This window comes from Oncorhynchus gorbuscha, linkage group LG22 (assembly GCF_021184085.1).
Source record: "Oncorhynchus gorbuscha isolate QuinsamMale2020 ecotype Even-year linkage group LG22, OgorEven_v1.0, whole genome shotgun sequence".
Classification (NCBI taxonomy): Eukaryota; Metazoa; Chordata; class Actinopteri; order Salmoniformes; family Salmonidae; genus Oncorhynchus; species Oncorhynchus gorbuscha.
The window spans coordinates 14,003,319-14,027,092 of NC_060194.1; the positions used below are offsets into that span (position 1 = coordinate 14,003,319).

Below are 23,774 nucleotides of genomic sequence, written 5' to 3' on the forward strand. Positions count from 1 at the left end.
AATCAGTTCACATATGGTGTCCAGAGCACAGCTGGGGGCAGAGGGTGGTCTACGGGCGGCAACGGTGAGAGACTTGTTTTTAGAGAGGTGGATTTTTAAAAGTAGAATTTCAAATTGTTTGGGTACAGACCTGGATAGTAGGACAGACCTCTGCGGGCTATCTTTGCAGTAGATTGCAACACCGCCCCCTTTGGCAGTTCTATCTTCTCTGAAAATGTTGTAGTTTGGGATGAACATTTCAGAATTTTTGGTGGTCTTCCTAAACCAGGATTCAGACACAGCTCGAACAGTGTGTGGAGTGTGCCGTCAGGAATACAACTTCTCACTCAACGTCAAAAAAGATGATGGGTTCGATCCCCGGGACCACCCATACGTAGAATGTATGCACACATGACTGTAAGTCGCTTTGGATAAAAGCGTCTGCTAAATGGCATATATTATGATCGTGGACATCAGGAAACAGCTGAAGGAGCCCCCCCCCCCACCTACATCGAAGGGACACCAGTGGAGAAAGTGGAAAGTTCCTCGGCATACACATTAACGACAAACTGAAATGGTCCACCCACACAGACAGTGTGGTGAAGAAGGTGCAACAGCGCCTCTTCAACCTCAGAAGGCTGAAGAAATGTGGCTTGTCACCCAAAACCCTGACTAACTTTTACAGATCCACAATCGAGAGCCTCCTGTCAGGAACTATAACAGCCTGGTATAGCAACTGCTTGCCCTCAACCGCAAGGCTCTATCAGAGGGTGGTGCGGTCTGCACAACGCATCACCGGGGGCAAACTACCTGCCCACCATGACATCTATAGCACCCGATGTCACAGGTAAGCAAAAAAAGATCATCAAAGACAACAGCCACCCGAGCCACTGCCTGTTCACACCGCTACCATCCAGAAGGTGAGGTCAGTACAGGTGCATCGAAGCTGGGACCGAGAGACTGAAGAACAGCTTCTATCTCAAGGCCATCAGACTGCTCTCCTACATGGAGACCCAATCACTGGTCACGTTAACAAATGGATCACTCGTCACTTTAAACGATGCCACTTAATAATGTTTACATATCTTATAATACTCATATCATATTTATGTACTGTATTTTATACCATCTATTGCACCGTGCCTATGCAGCTTGGCCGTTGTTCACTGTGGAACCGCATATGTACATTTTCTCATTCACCCATTTTAGATGTGTGTATTAGCTGTAGTTGTTGGGGAACTGTTAGATTACTTGTTAGATATTACTGCACTGTCGGGAACCAGAAGCACAAACATTTCGCTACACTCACATTAACATCTGCTAACCATGTGTATGTAAGAAATAACATGTGATTTGATTTGAACATGTGTGCCAATTAAAGATCTTGACTAATCAGATGCAAGGCCAAATTAGCGCATAATCCAGCCCAGGTGTGCAGCCTGGTTGTTTGATAAAAGCTACCCCAGTTTCATCAATTGTAGCATAGCAGAGGCACGCTGTCCTCTAACCTACAGAGTCACATTAGTTGTTGGCATGGGACTCATGATGGCAAACATGCTCAGGTTATTGTTCAAGCAACTGGTTTGGTTTTTACTTGTGAAAAACTTCTTAATCTCTCCTGCTTTGTCAAATACTTATAGCACTGACACATGGCAACAACTTCCAAGGCGAACACCGCAATTTGACAATCGTCCACGCTTTAAACAGCCTCCACTCCAACAAACAGTTTCAAGGCCAGTTCGAGTAGAAACTGTCGCTGTGACGTGCCAGTCAGACTCCATGGAGATAGTCGTGAAGGCTGATCTGTTTAAACTCGGTAATCTAATCGACGTGGATGACCTGCGACTTGGAGTTGAACAGTACCAAGACCAAGAGCCGTGTAGGGCTACAGCTTCAGCAGCCGGAGATGAGTACAGAATATTTGCAGCACTTTCGGACTGTGGAACCAAGTACATGGTAATATATATATATTTTAAATCAGTAGTTGACTTCTTGAAACAACCTTCTCTTAAATGCTGCTTTGTGACTCCACAGCTGAACGAAGACTCATTGATCTACGCAAACCTCCTCAGATATACACCCAGAACCACACCAGATGGCGTTATTCGAATGGCTGGTGCTGTAATCCCAATTGAGTGTCATTATGAAAGGTGAGTTTAGGCTATACTGTTGTATGACGGTCATAGGAATCCTGCGTTGACCTATTGGTGTATTTACCGGTCTGTACTTTCTGTTTCAGGAAGTACAGTTTGGACAGCTCTTCTCTCCAGCCGACCCGGATCCCTTTCACCGCCACAGTGTCTGCTGAAGACACCCTGCAGTTCTCACTGACGCTTATGACAAGTGGGTATATAAATCCTGGGCTGCATTTCGCAGGGTCCAATTTTGTTGACCATTCAGATAATAAATCAAAAGGATACAATGGCGCTCTCCCAGAAGCTTGGTAAAACCCGTGAATTGAATGTTAAGATATCAAATGTATTTATATAGCCCTTCTTACATCAGCTGATATGTCAAAGTGCTGTACAGAAACCCAGCCTAAAACCGCAAGCAATGTAGGTGTAGAAGCACTGTGGCTAGGAAACTCCCTAGAAAGGCTCTGAGGGGTGGCCAGTCCTCTTCTAGCTGTGCCGGGTGGAGATCATAACAGAACATGGCAACGATGTTCAAATAATAATCACAGAAGTTGTCGAGGGTGCAACAGGTCAGCACCTCAGGAGTAAATGTCAGTTGGCTTTTCATAGCCGATCATTGAGAGTATCTCTACCGCTCCTGCTGTCTCTAGAGTTGAAAACGGCAGGTCTGGAACAGGTAGCACGTCCGGTGAACAGGTCAGGGTTCCATAGCCGCAGGCAGATTATAAATGTACTATGTAGCACAAATGCCCCTCTGACATGCAAAATACGGAATCACATCAGACAACTGTTATTGGGGACACTTCTGTCTGCAACGTTATACAGTTTGCCTCCTAAACATGGCCCTCATTTTAATCCATTATTAGATGCTCACTAGTTGAGCGCCTATTGACAATATGTTCTGGCCGGGGTAGTTTTAATAGCGACTCTCGTTCGTAACTTTAAAACGAATCGGTTGCAGTACGGTCTTTCTTTACTGCCATTTCCTTTCCAGGTGACTGGCTCTATGAGCGGGGTTCTGGAGTCTACTTCCTGGGTGATCTCATCAACATTGAGGCGTCTGTCAGGGTTGCTCACCACACCAGGCTCAGGGTCTTTGTTAGCAGCTGCGTGGCCACACTGGACCCTGATAGCAACTCTGTCCCCAGATATGTCTTCATTGAGAGTGATGGGTAAGCAGGGGGGGATGGCTTAGAACGACTATTATCCGGCTGGCCCGTAGAGAAAGATGGAATATGCCATTTGAGGACTTCCACCATTTTTAAAGTAGTCAACTGGTTTCTTTGAGACTTCTCAATTGGTTACTAAGGAAGATGCCCCAATATTTATTTTAATATAATCTCCCTCCAGGTGCTTGATGGATTCCCAGCTGCCTGGTTCCCGCTCTGGTTTCATGCGTAGAACCCAGGACAACAAGCTCGGGTTCCACATTGATGCCTTTAGGTTCCACCAGGGGACAGGGCAGAGGTGAGGGCGGTATTTAATAAAAACAATGTTGTAGAGGCCATTATGGGTACTGTAGTTAAATTATTCTACAGTAACATAATTTACAGACATTATGTAGGCTACTGTGATTCTACATCTTTGTTTTGCTTATCCTGTTTTTCACAGCTGTACATCACTTGCCACCTTATGGCAGTCCCTGTCATGGACCATGCAGAGCCTAGCAACAAGGCATGCTCCTTCATTGATGGCAGGTGGGATAAGTCACATTTCCTTAGCTACTGTTACTGGGCTGTGAGCTATTCATTGGAATAACCATAGCTTTTTAAAAAAGTGATGTGTTCTTGGTCCATGAGTAGATCTTTCATACATTTCAGATGGAGGTCTGCTGATGAGAATGATTTGCTATGTGGGCGTTGTCCAAGCCTGAGTAGACAGAAGGGCGTTGTTCAAGCTCCAGCACAACGTCCCCTCAGTCCAAGACTAGGTGGTAGCCAACTTGAACCTCGTGTCTACCGCAACAAATCCTCAGCCTCTGGTGACAATTGGAGTATTGGGATGAAGGCCAAGAAAGGTGTATTTGACATCTTAATCCCTCTATTCCATCACCACCTTCTCAAAACACATTTCAGGGCGGGACCTTCCCCCAATTTCCATCTCAACCATATTCGAGAACCAATTGAGTGTCTTGACTGCAAATGTATGTGTTTAATTAATGTGTTGTCATTTTAGTATGGGACCAGGATACTACTTTGGGCCCCATGATGGTCCTCCCAAGTAAACAGAAGAGCACACCTCTATCTCCACGGACGAGTGGAGGTATCTATATACCTGGCTTCCCTGCCTCAACAGGGGACAGGAAGCCCGTATCACCTGGCAGTCGTTGGCGTGGCATGGACTTCAAGAGAGGTAATTTAACTCTGACATGGCATAATCTTATTCCTTATGTAGGTGCACTACCTTTGAACGGGTAGTCTTGAGAACCCAACCCTAGGCAACAGCAGTAACTAGGGTCTGGTTTCAATGACTGACTCGTTTGGCAACTTCTCCCAACAATTCACGAGGCAGAACGTCATGATTTGAAACCACATTTTTCAGGGAATACCTTTGCAGTGGTTTTAGTGAAGGTAGTTGAGGCAAACTAGCCACTTGCATAATGCACTCATTAAAAATAACTGATCTCAATCTTGCTAGATATTTTGTATGTATTCAAGCGGATAAGGTAGTGACATAGGCAGACTTAGTTCCTCTATGCCAAACTCTCATTCTAGTATGTACAGAAGTGTAAAGCCAGTTTTTTAAAATTGTGTGGGAGGCAACCAGGATGTCTAGACTATTGTCCAGACCATGATGCACTGGTCAAAAGTAGTACACTCTATAGGTCATCATTTCGAACACCTGTCTTTTCGTATCCCTATAGGCTAGCAATTCTGCCAACACTGGCTGTGTTAATCTGTTACATTTAATTCCAGGACCTTATTTCGCCCAATCCCAAAATGAGGCTAGTCCCTTGGGCCCAAGGGTCGGACCCAACAACGAGCACGGTCTCGTTAGCTCTGCAACATATGATGGCTTCATCAGGCAGAAAGAACTAATCGCCCAACGAGGTAATGACAGTACGTTACTGTTTTGAATGTATGATAATTGCATGTAGGCTCTGTGCTAAATTGTCTGTTCTCAGAGCTGGAGGCCACTCCAGACCCTGAGATGATTCCTACACCTGAGCCCATTGGAGACCTTGAGGTTACCACAGAGAAAGAGGGTCTGGGTGAAGAGGAGGATCAGTATGAGATTGGAACCTATTGAAAGGGTATGTATGGGATGATGGTACTGCTATTATAGAGGGAAATAACCTGCACATGGCAAGCAGGTTAGCACTTATTGGGATGGCTCCACAGAATATTCACTAGCTGGCACAGCCACAAGGTAATAAAATATGATTTTTAAACATTAACCTCACTGCCAACCCTAATGTCTAACATTTAATTAAAAGCATACATTGTTACAATGTAGCCAATTTTGACTTTCCATCTGGCACATCGAGTGGAAATCTCTCAGTTCTGCCTCCAGGACAATACAGTCTCAATAAATGTCAACCTGCACATGGCAATTGCCAGTATCACTTTTAAATATCTGCTTTTGATGTGGTTTCATAAAGAAGGGATCTGTTCCCAGTCACTATCCACTTTCTAGAATTGGAAGGCGTTGTTGTGGTGGCCCATAATAGACTTGCTCCAAGCAGCAGCACACCAACTCACTGAGGTTGGTGCCGGTCCTGATGTCCCAGCACACAAGGAGGATGACCCTACAACAAAGTGACATAAGCACCACATCTGCTCCTGGCGAACTCAACCAGTGAAGGGACTACCACAACACTGAGACGATATCTCAAGAGATGCCTGTTAATCTCTTTGAAAAATAAATGATTTAATGCTACTTTGACTGACTTTCTGTCTTCACCATTATGCACTACACGATATTGCATGAGTAATCTGAAATATTGCCTTTGTTAAAGTGAGGGCCTGTTGATGCCAACGGACATTTCCTAGCTTAGTCTTTGGTCTGTATTGTTTGCGTAGCCAGACATCACATCCTGGATTAATGTGACTCTGTCCCGAGGTTCCTGATTGAGCATGTAAGCTACAGGGCATTCTGAGACATTGGGCTTGCTATGAAGGGTCTGAGGAATGGGTGGACTGCTCAAGGGGTTGGTGTCCCTTAATTGGGGAGACCGGGCTTGTGGTAACTGCAGTGGAATGGTATCAAACCCATGGTTTCCAAGTGTTTGCCATTCGTGCCGTTCCTCCCTCAACCTCCACTGGCGGACTGGAATCGGCACTGGTATTTCTAACTGGTCCTTTTCCTTAAGGAGTATCTTTAATTCTGTGCATAACACTTGAATCTTTTAACAGATTTTTGGATATAAATATGAACTTTATCGAACATGTATTGTGTAACATGAAGCCCTATGAGTGCCATCTGATGCACATCAAAGGTTAGTGACTAGTCTCTCTCTCTGCTTTTTGACTCTTCTTTGGCTGGAAAATGTGTTTTGTTTTGACTAGGCTCTGGCCTAACAATCATATGGTGTGCTTTTGCTGTAAAGCCTTTTTGAAATCTGACACAATGGGTAGATTAACAAGAAGTTCAGCTTTAATTTAGTGGTTTGCACTTGTGAATATATGAAAGTTAAATGTACTGTTCTAGTCCTCCACAAATCCATATACTTCCGGCGCCGACAGAGATGGCCGCCTCGCTTCGCGTTCCTAGGAAACTATGCAGTTATTTTTTTTAACGTGTTATTTCTTACATTAGTACCCCAGGTCATCTTAGGTTTCATTACATAGTCGAACTACTGAATATAAGATCAGCGTCAACTCACCATCAGTACGACCAAGAATATGTTTTTCGCGACGCGGATCCTGTGTTCTGCCTTACAAACAGGACAACGGAATGGATCGCATGCAGCGACCCAAAAAAACGACTCCGAAAAAGAGGGAAACGAGGCGGTCTTCTGGTCAGACTCCGGAGACGGGAACACCGTGCACCACTCCCTAGCATTCTTCCTGTCAATGTCCAGTCTCTTGACAACAAGGTTGATGAAATCCGAGCAAGGGTAGCATTCCAGAGGGACATCAGACTGTAACGTTCTGTGCTTCACGGAAACATGGCTCACTGGAGAGACGCTATCCGAAGCGGTGCAGCCAACAGGTTTCTCCACGCATCGCGCCGACAGAAACAAACACCTTTCTGGTAAGAAGAGGGGCGGGGCGTATACCTTATGGCTAACGAGACATGGTGTGATGAAAGAAACATACAGGAACTCAAATCCTTCTGTTCACCTGATTTAGAATTCCTCACAATCAAATGTACACCGCATTATCTACCAAGAGAATTCTCTTCGATCATAATCACAGCCGTATATATCCCCCCCAAGCAGACACATCGATGGCTCTGAACAAACTTTATTTAACTCTTTGCAAACTGGAAACCATTTATCCGGAGGCTGCATTCATTGTACCTGGGGATTTTAACAAGGCTAATCTGAAAACAAGACTCCCTAAATTTTATCAGCATATCGATTGCGCAACCAGGGGTGGAAAAACCTTGGATCATTGTTACTCTAACTTCCGCGACGCATATAAGGCCGTGCCCTGCCCCCTTTCGGAAAGCTGACCACGACTCCATTTTGCTGATCCCTGCCTACAGACAGAAACTAAAACTAGAGGCTCCCATGCTGATGTCTGTCCAACGCTGGTCCGACCAAGCTGACTCCACACTCCAAGACTGTTTCCATCACGTGGACTGGGATATGTTTCGTATTGCGTCAGATAACAACATTGACGAATACGCTGATTCGGTGTGCGAGTTCATTAGAACGTGCGTTGAAGATGTCGTTCCCATAGCAACGTTTAAAACATTCCCTAACCAGAAACCGTGGATTGATGGCAGCATTCGCGTGAAACTGAAAGCGCGAACCACTGCTTTTAATTAGGGCAAGGTGTCTGGTAACATGACCTAATACAAACAGTGCAGCTATTCCCTCCGCAAGGCTATCAAACAAGCTAAGCGTCAGTACAGAGACAAAGTAGAATCTCAATTCAACGGCTCAGACACAAGAGGCATGTGGCAGGGTCTACAGTCAATCACGGACTACGGGAAGAAATCCAGCCCAGTCACGGACCAGGATGTCTTGCTCCCAGGCAGACTAAATCACTTTTTTGCCCGCTTTGAGGACAATACAGTGCCACTGACAACGGCCTGCAACGAAAACATGCGGTCTCTCCTTCACTGCAGCCGAGGTGAGTAAGACATTTAAACGTGTTAACCCTCGCAAGGCTGCAGGCCCAGACGGCATCCCCAGCCGCGCCCTCAGAGCATGCGCAGACCAGCTGGCCGGTGTGTTTACGGACATATTCAATCAATCCCTATACCAGTCTGCTGTTCCCACATGCTTCAAGAGGTCCACCATTGTTCCTGTTCCCAAGAAAGCTAAGGTAACTGAGCTAAACGACTACCGCCCCGTAGCACTCACTTCCGTCATCATGAAGTGCTTTGAGAGACTAGTCAAGGACCATATCACCTCCACCCTACCTGACACCCTAGACCCACCCCAATTTGCTTACCGCCCAAATAGGTCCACAGAGGATGCAATCTCAACCACACTGCACACTGCCCTAACCCATCTGGACAAGAGGAATACCTATGTGAGAATGCTGTTCATCGACTACAGCTCGGCATTCAACACCATAGTACCCTCCAAGCTCGTCATCAAGCTCGAGACCCTGGGTCTCGACCCCGCCCTGTGCAACTGGGTACTGGACTTCCTGACGGGCCGCCCCCAGGTGGTGAGGGTAGGTAACAACATCTCCTCCCCGCTGATCCTCAACACTGGGGCCCCACAAGGTTGCGTTCTGAGCCCTCTCCTGTACTCCCTGTTCACCCATGACTGCGTGGCCACGCACGCCTCCAACTAAATCATCAAGTTTGCGGACGACACAACAGTGGTAGGCTTGATTACCAACAACGACGAGACGGCCTACAGGGAGGAGGTGAGGGCCCTCGGAGTGTGTTGTCAGGAAAATAACCTCATACTCAACGTCAACAAAACTAAGGAGATGATTGTGGACTTCAGGAAACAGCAGAGGGAACACCCCCCTATCCACATCGATGGAACAGTAGTGTAGAGGGTAGCAAGTTTTAAGTTCCTCGGCATACACATCACAGACAAACTGAATTGGTCCACTCACACAGACAGCATCGTGAAGAAGGCGCAGCAGCGCCTCTTCAACCTCAGGAGGCTGAAGAAATTTGGCTTGTCACCAAAAGAACTCACAAACTTCTACAGATGCACAATCGAGAGCATCCTGGCGGGCTGTATCACCGCCTGGTACGGCAACTGCTCCGCCCTCAACCGTAAGGCTCTCCAGAGGGTAGTGAGGTCTGCACAACGCATCACCGGGGGCAAACTACCTGCCCTCCAGGACACCTACACCACCCGATGTTACAGGAAGGCCATAAAGATCATCAAGGACATCAACCACCCGAGCCACTGCCTGTTCACCCCGCTATCATCCAGAAGGCAAGGTCAGTACAGGTGCATCAAAGCTGGAACCGAGAGACTGAAAAACAGCTTCTATCTCAAGGCCATCAGACTGTTAAACAGCCACCACTAACATTAAGTGGCTGCAGCCAACACACTGACACTGACTCAACTCCAGCCACTTTAATAATGGGAATTGATGGGAAATGATGTAAAATATATCACTAGCCACTTTAAACAATGCTACCTAATATAATGTTACATACCCTACATTATTCATCTCATATGCATACGTATATACTGTACTCTATATCATCGACTGCATCCTTATGTAATACATGTATCACTAGCCACTTTAACTATGCCACTTTGTTTACATATTCATCTCATATGTATATACTGTACTCGATACCATCTACTGTATCTTGCCTATGCTGCTCTGTACCATCACTCATTCATATATCCTTATGTACATATTCTTTATCCCCTTACACTGTGTATAAGACAGTAGTTTAGGAATTGTTAGTTAGATTACTTGTTGGTTATTACTGCATTGTCGGAACTAGAAGCGCAAGCATTTCGCTACACTCGCATTAACATCTGCTAACCATGTGTATGTGACAAATAAAATGTGATTTGATTTGATTTACACAACACAATCTGTCCATGTGGTCGATGACCGCTACTAGGTAATGTCCATTTGAGTAAACAAACATTTCCCTTTGAAAGTGTGCTAAAATTGGGCCAAAAAAAATACATTACCCTACTGATTATATCTATAATTATAGTCCTTGCATGAATGTGTTTCTTGAACAAATACAAGATCTGCGTTGCAGTCCTTAAAAAATAAAAAAGCATTTATCTTCAACAGGTTTCGTATCCCCTGGCATTCAAGTCCATATCTATAGAATAGAAAAATCTTTAATCTCAACTCAACCCTCTATAAAAAGTTACTTCATATATGTATTAACAAGTCTTAACTTGTATTTTAATTTTATTTCACCTTTATTTAACCAGGTAGGCAAGTTCTCATTTACAACGGCGACCTGGCCAAGAAAGCATAGCAGTGTGAACAGAGAACAGAGTTACACATGGAGTAAACAATAAACAAGTCAGCACAGTATGAAAAAAAGTCTATATCCATTGTGTGCAAAAGGCATGAGGTAGGCAAATAATGACAATTAAGCAGATTAACACGGGTGATAAATGATCAGATGGTCATGTGCAGGTATAGATACTGGTGTGCAAAAGAGCAGAAAAGTAAAAAACAGTATGGGGATGAGGTAGGTAAATTGGGCTGGCTATTTACCGATGGACTATGTACAGCTGCAGCGATCGGTTAGTTGCTCAGATAGAAGGTGTTTAAAGTTGGTGAGGGAGATAAAAGCCTCCAACTCCAGCGATTTTTGCAATTCGTTCCAGTCACAGGCAGCAGAGAACTGGAAGGAAAGGTGGCCAAATGAGGTGTTGGCTTTAGGGATGATCAGTGAGACACCTGCTGGAGCGCGTGCTATGGGTGGGTGGTGTTGCCATCGTGACCAGTGAACTGAGATAAGGCGGAGCTTTACCTTGCATGGACTTGTAGATGACCTGGAGCCAGTGGGTCTGGCGACGAATATGTAGCGAGGGTCAGCCGACTAGAGCATACAGGTTGCAGTGGTGGGTGGTATAAGGTGCTTTAGTAACAAAACGGATGGCACTGTGATAAACTGCATCCAGTTTGCTGAGTAGAGTATTGGAAGATATTTTGTAGATGACATCGCCGAAGTCGAGGATCGGTAGGATAGTCAGTTTTACTAGGGTAAGTTTGGCGGAGTGAGTGAAGGAGGCTTTGTTGCGGAATAGAAATCCGACTCTCTAGATTTGATTTTAGATTGGAGATGTTTGATATGAGTCTGGAAGGAGAGTTTACAGTCTAGCCAGACACCTAGGTACTTATAGATGAACACATATTATAGGTCGGAACCATCCAGGGTGGTGATGCTAGTCAGGCGTGCGGGTGCAGGCAGCGAACGGTTGAAAAGCATCCATTTGGTTTTACTAGCGTTTAAGAGCAGTTGGAGGCCAAGGAAGGAGTGTTGTATGGCAGTGAAGCTCGTTTGAAGGTTAGATAGCACAGTGGAAGGGCCAGAAGTATACAGAATGGTGTTGTCTGCGTAGAGGTGGATCAGGGAACAGCAAGAGCAACATCATTGATATATACAGAGAAGGCCCGAGAATTGAACCCTGTGGCACCCCCATAGAGACTGCCAGAGGACCGGACAACATGCCCTCCGATTTGACACACTGAACTCTGTCTGCAAAGTAGTTGGTGAACCAGTCAAGGCAGTCATTAGAAAAACCGAGGCTACTGAGTCTGCCGATAAGAATATGGTGATTGACAGAGTCGAAAGCCTTGGCCAGGTCGATGAAGACGGCTGCACAGTAGTCTTTTATCGTATGATATCGTTTAGTACCTTGAGCGTGGCTGAGGTACACCCGTGACCGGCACGGAAACCAGATTGCACAGCGGAGAAGGTACGGTGGGATTCACGATGGTCAGTGATCTGTTTGTTGACTAGGCTTTCGAATACCTTAGATAGGCAGGATGGATATAGGTCTGTAACAGTTTGGGTCCAGGGTGTCTCCCCCTTTGAAGAGGGGGATGACTGCGGCAGCTTTCAATCCTTGGGGATCTCAGATGATATGAAAGAGAGGTTGAACAGGCTGGTAATAGGGGTTGCGTCAATGGCGGCGGATAGTTTAAGAAATAGAGGGTCCAGATTGTCAAGACCAGCTGATTTGTACGGGTCCAGGTTTTGCAGCTCTTTCAGAACATCTGCTATCTGGATTTGGGTAAAGGAGAAGCTGGGGAGGCTTGGGCGAGTAGCTGCGGGGGGGAGCTGTTGGCCGAGGTTGGAGTAGCCAGGAGGAAGGCATGGCCAGCCGTTGAGAAATGCTTGTTAAAGTTTTCGATTATCATGGATTTATCAGTGGTGACCGTGTTACCGAGCCTCAGTGCAGTGCGCAGCTGGGAGGAGGTGCTCTTGTTCTCCATGGACTTTTCAGTGTCTCAGAACTTTTTGGAGTTAGAGCTACAGGATGCAAATTTCTCCTTGACAAATGCTAGCCTTTGCTTTCCTGACTGACTGCGTGTAATGGTTTCTGACTTCCCTGAACAGCTGCATATCACGGGGCTGTTCGATACTAATGCAGAACGCCATTTTGTGTTGGTTAAGGGCAGTCAGGTCTGGGGAGAACCAAGGGCTATATCTGTTCCTGGTTCTAAATTTATTGAATGGGGCATGCTTATTTAAGATGGTTAGGAAGGCATTTAAAAAAAATACTCAGGCATCCTCTACTGACGGGATGAGATCAATATCCTTCCAGGATACCCCGGCCAGGTCGATTAGAAAGGCCTGCTCGCTGAAGTGTTTCAGGGAGCGTTTGACATTGATGAGTGGAGGTCGTTTGACCGCTGACCCATTACGGATGCAGGCAATGAGGCAGTGATCGCTGAGATCTTGGTTGAAGACAGCAGAGGTGTATTTAGAGGGCAAGTTGGTTAGAATGACATCTATGAGGGTGCCTGGTAGGTTCATTGATCATTTGTATGAGATTGAGGGCATCAAGCTTAGATTGTAGGATGGCTGGGGTGTTAAGCATGTTCCAGTTTAGGTCGCCTAGCAGCACGAGCTCTGACGATAGATGGGGGGCAATCAGTTCGCATATGGTGTCCAGAGCACAGCTGAGGGCAGAGGGTGGTCTACGGGCGGCAACGGTGAGAGACTTGTTTTTAGAGAGGTGGATTTTTAAAAGTAGAATTTCAAATTGTTTGGGTACAGACCTGGATAGTAGGACAGACCTCTGCGGGCTATCTTTGCAGTAGATTGCAACACCGCCCCCTTTGGCAGTTCTATCTTCTCTGAAAATGTTGTAGTTTGGGATGAACATTTCAGAATTTTTGGTGGTCTTCCTAAACCAGGATTCAGACACAGCTCGAACAGTGTGTGGAGTGTGCCGTCAGGAATACAACTTCTCACTCAACGTCAAAAAAGATGATGGGTTCGATCCCGGGACCACCCATACGTAGAATGTATGCACACATGACTGTAAGTCGCTTTGGATAAAAGCGTCTGCTAAATGGCATATATTATGATCGTGGACATCAGGAAACAGCTGAAGGAGCCCCCCACCTACATCGAAGGGACACCAGTGGAGAAAGTGGAAAGTTCCTCGGCATACACATTAACGACAAACTGAAATGGTCCACCCACACAGACAGTGTGGTGAAGAAGGTGCAACAGCGCCTCTTCAACCTCAGAAGGCTGAAGAAATGTGGCTTGTCACCCAAAACCCTGACTAACTTTTACAGATCCACAATCGAGAGCCTCCTGTCAGGAACTATAACAGCCTGGTATAGCAACTGCTTGCCCTCAACCGCAAGGCTCTATCAGAGGGTGGTGCGGTCTGCACAACGCATCACCGGGGGCAAACTACCTGCCCACCATGACATCTATAGCACCCGATGTCACAGGTAAGCAAAAAAAGATCATCAAAGACAACAGCCACCCGAGCCACTGCCTGTTCACACCGCTACCATCCAGAAGGTGAGGTCAGTACAGGTGCATCGAAGCTGGGACCGAGAGACTGAAGAACAGCTTCTATCTCAAGGCCATCAGACTGCTCTCCTACATGGAGACCCAATCACTGGTCACGTTAACAAATGGATCACTCGTCACTTTAAACGATGCCACTTAATAATGTTTACATATCTTATAATACTCATATCATATTTATGTACTGTATTTTATACCATCTATTGCACCGTGCCTATGCAGCTTGGCCGTTGTTCACTGTGGAACCGCATATGTACATTTTCTCATTCACCCATTTTAGATGTGTGTATTAGCTGTAGTTGTTGGGGAACTGTTAGATTACTTGTTAGATATTACTGCACTGTCGGGAACCAGAAGCACAAACATTTCGCTACACTCACATTAACATCTGCTAACCATGTGTATGTAAGAAATAACATGTGATTTGATTTGAACATGTGTGCCAATTAAAGATCTTGACTAATCAGATGCAAGGCCAAATTAGCGCATAATCCAGCCCAGGTGTGCAGCCTGGTTGTTTGATAAAAGCTACCCCAGTTTCATCAATTGTAGCATAGCAGAGGCACGCTGTCCTCTAACCTACAGAGTCACATTAGTTGTTGGCATGGGACTCATGATGGCAAACATGCTCAGGTTATTGTTCAAGCAACTGGTTTGGTTTTTACTTGTGAAAAACTTCTTAATCTCTCCTGCTTTGTCAAATACTTATAGCACTGACACATGGCAACAACTTCCAAGGCGAACACCGCAATTTGACAATCGTCCACGCTTTAAACAGCCTCCACTCCAACAAACAGTTTCAAGGCCAGTTCGAGTAGAAACTGTCGCTGTGACGTCCAGTCAGACTCCATGGAGATAGTCGTGAAGGCTGATCTGTTTAAACTCGGTAATCTAATCGACGTGGATGACCTGCGACTTGGAGTTGAACAGTACCAAGACCAAGAGCCGTGTAGGGCTACAGCTTCAGCAGCCGGAGATGAGTACAGAATATTTGCAGCACTTTCGGACTGTGGAACCAAGTACATGGTAATATATATATATTTTAAATCAGTAGTTGACTTCTTGAAACAACCTTCTCTTAAATGCTGCTTTGTGACTCCACAGCTGAACGAAGACTCATTGATCTACGCAAACCTCCTCAGATATACACCCAGAACCACACCAGATGGCGTTATTCGAATGGCTGGTGCTGTAATCCCAATTGAGTGTCATTATGAAAGGTGAGTTTAGGCTATACTGTTGTATGACGGTCATAGGAATCCTGCGTTGACCTATTGGTGTATTTACCGGTCTGTACTTTCTGTTTCAGGAAGTACAGTTTGGACAGCTCTTCTCTCCAGCCGACCCGGATCCCTTTCACCGCCACAGTGTCTGCTGAAGACACCCTGCAGTTCTCACTGACGCTTATGACAAGTGGGTATATAAATCCTGGGCTGCATTTCGCAGGGTCCAATTTTGTTGACCATTCAGATAATAAATCAAAAGGATACAATGGCGCTCTCCCAGAAGCTTGGTAAAACCAGTGAATTGAATGTTAAGATATCAAATGTATTTATATAGCCCTTCTTACATCAGCTGATATGTCAAAGTGCTGTACAGAAACCCAGCCTAAAACCGCAAGCAATGTAGGTGTAGAAGCACTGTGGCTAGGAAACTCCCTAGAAAGGCTCTGAGGGGTGGCCAGTCCTCTTCTAGCTGTGCCGGGTGGAGATCATAACAGAACATGGCAACGATGTTCAAATAATAATCACAGAAGTTGTCGAGGGTGCAACAGGTCAGCACCTCAGGAGTAAATGTCAGTTGGCTTTTCATAGCCGATCATTGAGAGTATCTCTACCGCTCCTGCTGTCTCTAGAGTTGAAAACGGCAGGTCTGGAACAGGTAGCACGTCCGGTGAACAGGTCAGGGTTCCATAGCCGCAGGCAGATTATAAATGTACTATGTAGCACAAATGCCCCTCTGACATGCAAAATACGGAATCACATCAGACAACTGTTATTGGGGACACTTCTGTCTGCAACGTTATACAGTTTGCCTCCTAAACATGGCCCTCATTTTAATCCATTATTAGATGCTCACTAGTTGAGCGCCTATTGACAATATGTTCTGGCCGGGGTAGTTTTAATAGCGACTCTCGTTCGTAACTTTAAAACGAATCGGTTGCAGTACGGTCTTTCTTTACTGCCATTTCCTTTCCAGGTGACTGGCTCTATGAGCGGGGTTCTGGAGTCTACTTCCTGGGTGATCTCATCAACATTGAGGCGTCTGTCAGGGTTGCTCACCACACCAGGCTCAGGGTCTTTGTTAGCAGCTGCGTGGCCACACTGGACCCTGATAGCAACTCTGTCCCCAGATATGTCTTCATTGAGAGTGATGGGTAAGCAGGGGGATGGCTTAGAACGACTATTATCCGGCTGGCCCGTAGAGAAAGATGGAATATGCCATTTGAGGACTTCCACCATTTTTAAAGTAGTCAACTGGTTTCTTTGAGACTTCTCAATTGGTTACTAAGGAAGATGCCCCAATATTTATTTTAATATAATCTCCCTCCAGGTGCTTGATGGATTCCCAGCTGCCTGGTTCCCGCTCTGGTTTCATGCGTAGAACCCAGGACAACAAGCTCGGGTTCCACATTGATGCCTTTAGGTTCCACCAGGGGGACAGGGCAGAGGTGAGGGCGGTATTTAATAAAAACAATGTTGTAGAGGCCATTATGGGTACTGTAGTTAAATTATTCTACAGTAACATAATTTACAGACATTATGTAGGCTACTGTGATTCTACATCTTTGTTTTGCTTATCCTGTTTTTCACAGCTGTACATCACTTGCCACCTTATGGCAGTCCCTGTCATGGACCATGCAGAGCCTAGCAACAAGGCATGCTCCTTCATTGATGGCAGGTGGGATAAGTCACATTTCCTTAGCTACTGTTACTGGGCTGTGAGCTATTCATTGGAATAACCATAGCTTTTTAAAAAAGTGATGTGTTCTTGGTCCATGAGTAGATCTTTCATACATTTCAGATGGAGGTCTGCTGATGAGAATGATTTGCTATGTGGGCGTTGTCCAAGCCTGAGTAGACAGAAGGGCGTTGTTCAAGCTCCAGCACAACGTCCCCTCAGTCCAAGACTAGGTGGTAGCCAACTTGAACCTCGTGTCTACCGCAACAAATCCTCAGCCTCTGGTGACAATTGGAGTATTGGGATGAAGGCCAAGAAAGGTGTATTTGACATCTTAATCCCTCTATTCCATCACCACCTTCTCAAAACACATTTCAGGGGCGGGACCTTCCCCCAATTTCCATCTCAACCATATTCGAGAACCAATTGAGTGTCTTGACTGCAAATGTATGTGTTTAATTAATGTGTTGTCATTTTAGTATGGGACCAGGATACTACTTTGGGCCCCATGATGGTCCTCCCAAGTAAACAGAAGAGCACACCTCTATCTCCACGGACGAGTGGAGGTATCTATATACCTGGCTTCCCTGCCTCAACAGGGGACAGGAAGCCCGTATCACCTGGCAGTCGTTGGCGTGGCATGGACTTCAAGAGAGGTAATTTAACTCTGACATGGCATAATCTTATTCCTTATGTAGGTGCACTACCTTTGAACAGGTAGTCTTGAGAACCCAACCCTAGGCAACAGCAGTAACTAGGGTCTGGTTTCAATGACTGACTCGTTTGGCAACTTCTCCCAACAAATCACGAGGCAGAACGTCATGATTTGAAACCACATTTTTCAGGGAATACCTTTGCAGTGGTTTTAGTGAAGGTAGTTGAGGCAAACTAGCCACTTGCATAATGCACTCATTAAAAATAACTGATCTCAATCTTGCTAGATATTTTGTATGTATTCAAGCGGATAAGGTAGTGACATAGGCAGACTTAGTTCCTCTATGCCAAACTCTCATTCTAGTATGTACAGAAGTGTAAAGCCAGTTTTTTTAAATTGTGTGGGAGGCAACCAGGATGTCTAGACTATTGTCCAGACCATGATGCACTGGTCAAAAGTAGTACACTCTATAGGTCATCATTTCGAACACCTGTCTTTTCGTATCCCTATAGGCTAGCAATTCTGCCAACACTGGCTGTGTTAATCTGTTACATTTAATTCCAGGACCTTATTTCGCCCAATCCCAAAATGAGGCTAGTCCCTTGGGCCCAAGGGTCGGACCCAACAACGAGCACGGTCTCGTTAGCTCTGCAACATATGATGGCTTCATCAGGCAGAAAGAACTAATCGCCCAACGAGGTAATGACAGTACGTTACTGTTTTGAATGTATGATAATTGCATGTAGGCTCTGTGCTAAATTGTCTGTTCTCAGAGCTGGAGGCCACTCCAGACCCTGAGATGATTCCTACACCTGAGCCCATTGGAGACCTTGAGGTTACCACAGAGAAAGAGGGTCTGGGTGAAGAGGAGGATCAGTATGAGATTGGAACCTATTGAAAGGGTATGTATGGGATGATGGTACTGCTATTATAGAGGGAAATAACCTGCACATGGCAAGCAGGTTAGCACTTATTGGGATGGCTCCACAGAATATTCACTAGCTGGCACAGCCACAAGGTAATAAAATATGATTTTTAAACATTAACCTCACTGCCAACCCTAATGTCTAACATTTAATTAAAAGCATACATTGTTACAATGTAGCCAATTTTGACTTTCCATCTGGCACATCGAGTGGAAATCTCTCAGTTCTGCCTCCAGGACAATACAGTCTCAATAAATGTCAACCTGCACATGGCAATTGCCAGTATCACTTTTAAATATCTGCTTTTGATGTGGTTTCATAAAGAAGGGATCTGTTCCCAGTCACTATCCACTTTCTAGAATTGGAAGGCGTTGTTGTGGTGGCCCATAATAGACTTGCTCCAAGCAGCAGCACACCAACTCACTGAGGTTGGTGCCGGTCCTGATGTCCCAGCACACAAGGAGGATGACCCTACAACAAAGTGACATAAGCACCACATCTGCTCCTGGCGAACTCAACCAGTGAAGGGACTACCACAACACTGAGACGATATCTCAAGAGATGCCTGTTAATCTCTTTGAAAAATAAATGATTTAATGCTACTTTGACTGACTTTCTGTCTTCACCATTATGCACTACACGATATTGCATGAGTAATCTGAAATATTGCCTTTGTTAAAGTGAGGGCCTGTTGATGCCAACGGACATTTCCTAGCTTAGTCTTTGGTCTGTATTGTTTGCGTAGCCAGACATCACATCCTGGATTAATGTGACTCTGTCCCGAGGTTCCTGATTGAGCATGTAAGCTACAGGGCATTCTGAGACATTGGGCTTGCTATGAAGGGTCTGAGGAATGGGTGGACTGCTCAAGGGGTTGGTGTCCCTTAATTGGGGAGACCGGGCTTGTGGTAACTGCAGTGGAATGGTATCAAACCCATGGTTTCCAAGTGTTTGCCATTCGTGCCGTTCCTCCCTCAACCTCCACTGGCGGACTGGAATCGGCACTGGTATTTCTAACTGGTCCTTTTCCTTAAGGAGTATCTTTAATTCTGTGCATAACACTTGAATCTTTTAACAGATTTTTGGATATAAATATGAACTTTATCGAACATGTATTGTGTAACATGAAGCCCTATGAGTGCCATCTGATGCACATCAAAGGTTAGTGACTAGTCTCTCTCTCTGCTTTTTGACTCTTCTTTGGCTGGAAAATGTGTTTTGTTTTGACTAGGCTCTGGCCTAACAATCATATGGTGTGCTTTTGCTGTAAAGCCTTTTTGAAATCTGACACAATGGGTAGATTAACAAGAAGTTCAGCTTTAATTTAGTGGTTTGCACTTGTGAATATATGAAAGTTAAATGTACTGTTCTAGTCCTCCACAAATCCATATACTTCCGGCGCTGACAGAGATGGCCGCCTCGCTTCGCGTTCCTAGGAAACTATGCAGTTATTTTTTTAACGTGTTATTTCTTACATTAGTACCCCAGGTCATCTTAGGTTTCATTACATAGTCGAACTACTGAATATAAGATCAGCGTCAACTCTCCATCAGTACGACCAAGAATATGTTTTTCGCGACGCGGATCCTGTGTTCTGCCTTACAAACAGGACAACGGAATGGATCGCATGCAGCGACCCAAAAAAAACGACTCCGAAAAAGAGGGAAATGAGGCGGTCTTCTGGTCAGACTCCGGAGACGGGAACACCGTGCACCACTCCCTAGCATTCTTCCTGTCAATGTCCAGTCTCTTGACAACAAGGTTAATGAAATCCGAGCAAGGGTAGCATTCCAGAGGGACATCAGACTAACGTTCTGTGCTTCACGGAAACATGGCTCACTGGAGAGACGCTATCCGAAGCGGTGCAGCCAACGGGTTCTCCACGCATCGCGCCGACAGAAACAAACACCTTTCTGGTAAGAAGAGGGGCGGGGGCGTATACCTTATAGCTAACGAGACATGGTGTGATGAAAGAAACATACAGGAACTCAAATCCTTCTGTTCACCTGATTTAGAATTCCTCACAATCAAATGTAGACCGCATTATCTACCAAGAGAATTCTCTTCGATCATAATCACAGCCGTATATATCCCCCCTCCAAGCAGACACATCGATGGCTCTGAACAAACTTTATTTAACTCTTTGCAAACTGGAAACCATTTATCCGGAGGCTGCATTCATTGTACCTGGGGATTTTAACAAGGCTAATCTGAAAACAAGACTCCCTAAATTTTATCAGCATATCGATTGCGCAACCAGGGGTGGAAAAACCTTGGATCATTGTTACTCTAACTTCCGCGACGCATATAAGGCCGTGCCCTGCCAAAAGCTGACCACGACTCCATTTTGCTGATCCCTGCCTACAGACAGAAACTAAAACTAGAGGCTCCCATGCTGAGGTCTGTCCAACGCTGGTCCGACCAAGCTGACTCCACACTCCAAGACTGTTTCCATCACGTGGACTGGGATATGTTTCGTATTGCGTCAGATAACAACATTGACGAATACGCTGATTCGGTGTGCGAGTTCATTAGAACGTGCGTTGAAGATGTTGTTCCCATAGCAACGTTTAAAACATTCCCTAACCAGAAACCGTGGATTGATGGCAGCATTCGCGTGAAACTGAAAGCGCGAACCACTGCTTTTAATTAGGGCATCAGTGCAGCTATTCCCTCCGCAAGGCTATCAAACAAGCTAAGCGTCAGTACAGAGACAAAGTAGAATCTCAATTCAACGGCTCAGACACAAGAGGCATGTGGCAGGGTCTACAGTCAATCACGGACTACGGGAAGAAATCCAGCCCAGTCACGGACCAGGATGTCTTGCTCCCAGGCAGACTAAATCACTTTTTTTGCCCGCTTTGAGGACAATACAGTGCCACTGACAACGGCCTGCAACGAAAACATGCGGTCTCTCCTTCACTGCAGCCGAGGTGAGTAAAGACATTTAAACGTGTTAACCCTCGCAAGGCTGCAGGCCCAGACGGCATCCCCAGCCGCGCCCTCAGAGCATGCGCAGACCAGCTGGCCGGTGTGTTTACGGACATATTCAATCAATCCCTATACCAGTCTGCTGTTCCCACATGCTTCAAGAGGGCCACCATTGTTCCTGTTCCCAAGAAAGCTAAGGTAACTGAGCTAAATGACTACCGCCCCCGTAGCACTCACTTCCGTCATCATGAAGTGCTTTGAGAGACTAGTCAAGGACCATATCACCTCCACCCTACCTGACACCCTAGACCCACCCCAATTTGCTTACCGCCCAAATAGGTCCACAGAGGATGCAATCTCAACCACACTGCCCTAACCCATCTGGACAAGAGGAATACCTATGTGAGAATGCTGTTCATCGACTACAGCTAGGCATTCAACACCATAGTACCCTCCAAGCTCGTCATCAAGCTCGAGACCCTGGATCTCGACCCCGCCCTGTGCAACTGGGTACTGGACTTCCTGACGGGCCGCCCCCAGGTGGTGAGGGTAGGTAACAACATCTCCTCCCCGCTGATCCTCAACACTGGGGCCCCACAAGGGTGCGTTCTGAGCCCTCTCCTGTACTCCCTGTTCACCCATGACTGCGTGGCCACGCACGCCTCCAACTAAATCATCAAGTTTGCGGACGACACAACAGTGGTAGGCTTGATTACCAACAACGACGAGACGGCCTACAGGGAGGAGTTGAGGGCCCTCGGAGTGTGGTGTCAGGAAAATAACCTCATACTCAACGTCAACAAAACTAAGGAGATGATTGTGGACTTAATGAAACAGCAGAGGGAACACCCCCTATCCACATCGATGGAACAGTAGTGTAGAGGGTAGCAAGTTTTAAGTTCCTCGGCATACACATCACAGACAAACTGAATTGGTCCACTCACACAGACAGCATCGTGAAGAAGGCGCAGCAGCGCCTCTTCAACCTCAGGAGGCTGAAGAAATTCGGCTTGTCACCAAAAGAACTCACAAACTTCTACAGATGCACAATCGAGAGCATCCTGGCGGGCTGTATCACCGCCTGGTACGGCAACTGCTCCGCCCACAACCGTAAGGCTCTCCAGAGGGTAGTGAGGTCTGCACAACGCATCACCGGGGGCAAACTACCTGCCCTCCAGGACACCTACACCACCCGATGTTACAGGAAGGCCATAAAGATCATCAAGGACAACAACCACCCGAGCCACTGCCTGTTCACCCCGCTATCATCCAGAAGGCGAGTTCAGTACAGGTGCATCAAAGCTGGGACCGAGAGACTGAAAAACAGCTTCTATCTCACGGCCATCAGACTGTTAAACAGCCACCACTAACATTGAGTGGCTGCTGCCAACACACTGACTCAACTTCAGCCACTTTAATAATGGGAATTGATGGGAAATGATGTAAAATATATCACTAGCCACTTTAAACAATGCTACCTAATATAATGTTTACATACCCTACATTATCCATCTCATATGTATACGTATATACTGTACTCTATATCATCTACTGCATCTTTATCTACTACATGTATCTTTATGTACATATTCTTTATCCCCTTACACTCGTGTGTATAAGACAGTCGTTTTGGAATTGTTAGTTAGATTACTTGTTGGTTATTACTGCATTGTCGGAACTAGAAGCACAAGCATTTCACTACACTCGCATTAGCATCTGCTAACCATGTGTATGTGACAAATAAAATTGGATTTGATTTGAAAATTTGATTTGATTTGAGCTGTGAAGATAACTGACGAGAATTCTCTTGGAGGGTAATATGGCCGGCATTTGATTGTGAGGAATTCTAGGTTGGGTGAGCAGAAGGACTTGAGTTGCTGTGTGTTGTTATGATTACACCATGAGTCGTTAATCATGAAGCATACACCCCCGCCCTTCCTCTTCCCAGAGAGGTGTTAATGCAACCGCTATGTCAGATTTCAAAAAAACGTTATGAAAAAAGCACACCATGCAATAATCTGAGTATGGCGCTCAGACACAAAAACAAGCCATACAGATACCCACCATGTTATGGAGTCAACAGAAGTCAGAAATAGCATTATATATATTCTCTTACCTTTGATGATCTTCATCAGAATGCACTCCCAGGAATCCCAGTTCCAC

At 45.7% G+C, this 23,774-nt stretch overlaps 1 protein-coding gene and 1 pseudogene across 2 annotated transcripts; both read left to right on the top strand.

Moving 5' to 3' along the window:
- The first annotated feature begins 1,451 nt into the window (after positions 1-1,451).
- Positions 1,452-5,993, top strand: LOC124009857 (annotated as a pseudogene). The gene is made up of 11 exons (XR_006834328.1): positions 1,452-1,935; positions 2,014-2,129; positions 2,219-2,322; positions 3,109-3,286; positions 3,465-3,581; positions 3,726-3,811; positions 3,935-4,131; positions 4,290-4,466; positions 5,030-5,164; positions 5,239-5,367; positions 5,733-5,993. The product of XR_006834328.1 is annotated as a zona pellucida sperm-binding protein 3-like (transcript).
- Positions 5,994-13,734: 7,741 nt separating this feature from the next.
- LOC124009082 (zona pellucida sperm-binding protein 3-like) lies at positions 13,735-19,282 on the top strand. Its single transcript, XM_046320583.1, has 12 exons — positions 13,735-13,810; positions 14,977-15,224; positions 15,303-15,418; positions 15,508-15,611; positions 16,398-16,575; positions 16,752-16,869; positions 17,014-17,099; positions 17,223-17,419; positions 17,579-17,755; positions 18,319-18,453; positions 18,528-18,656; positions 19,022-19,282. Exons 1-11 carry the CDS (start codon positions 13,735-13,737, stop codon positions 18,650-18,652), a joined length of 1,560 nt encoding a protein of 519 aa, XP_046176539.1. The 3' UTR covers positions 18,653-18,656; positions 19,022-19,282.
- Positions 19,283-23,774: the final 4,492 nt, after the last annotated feature.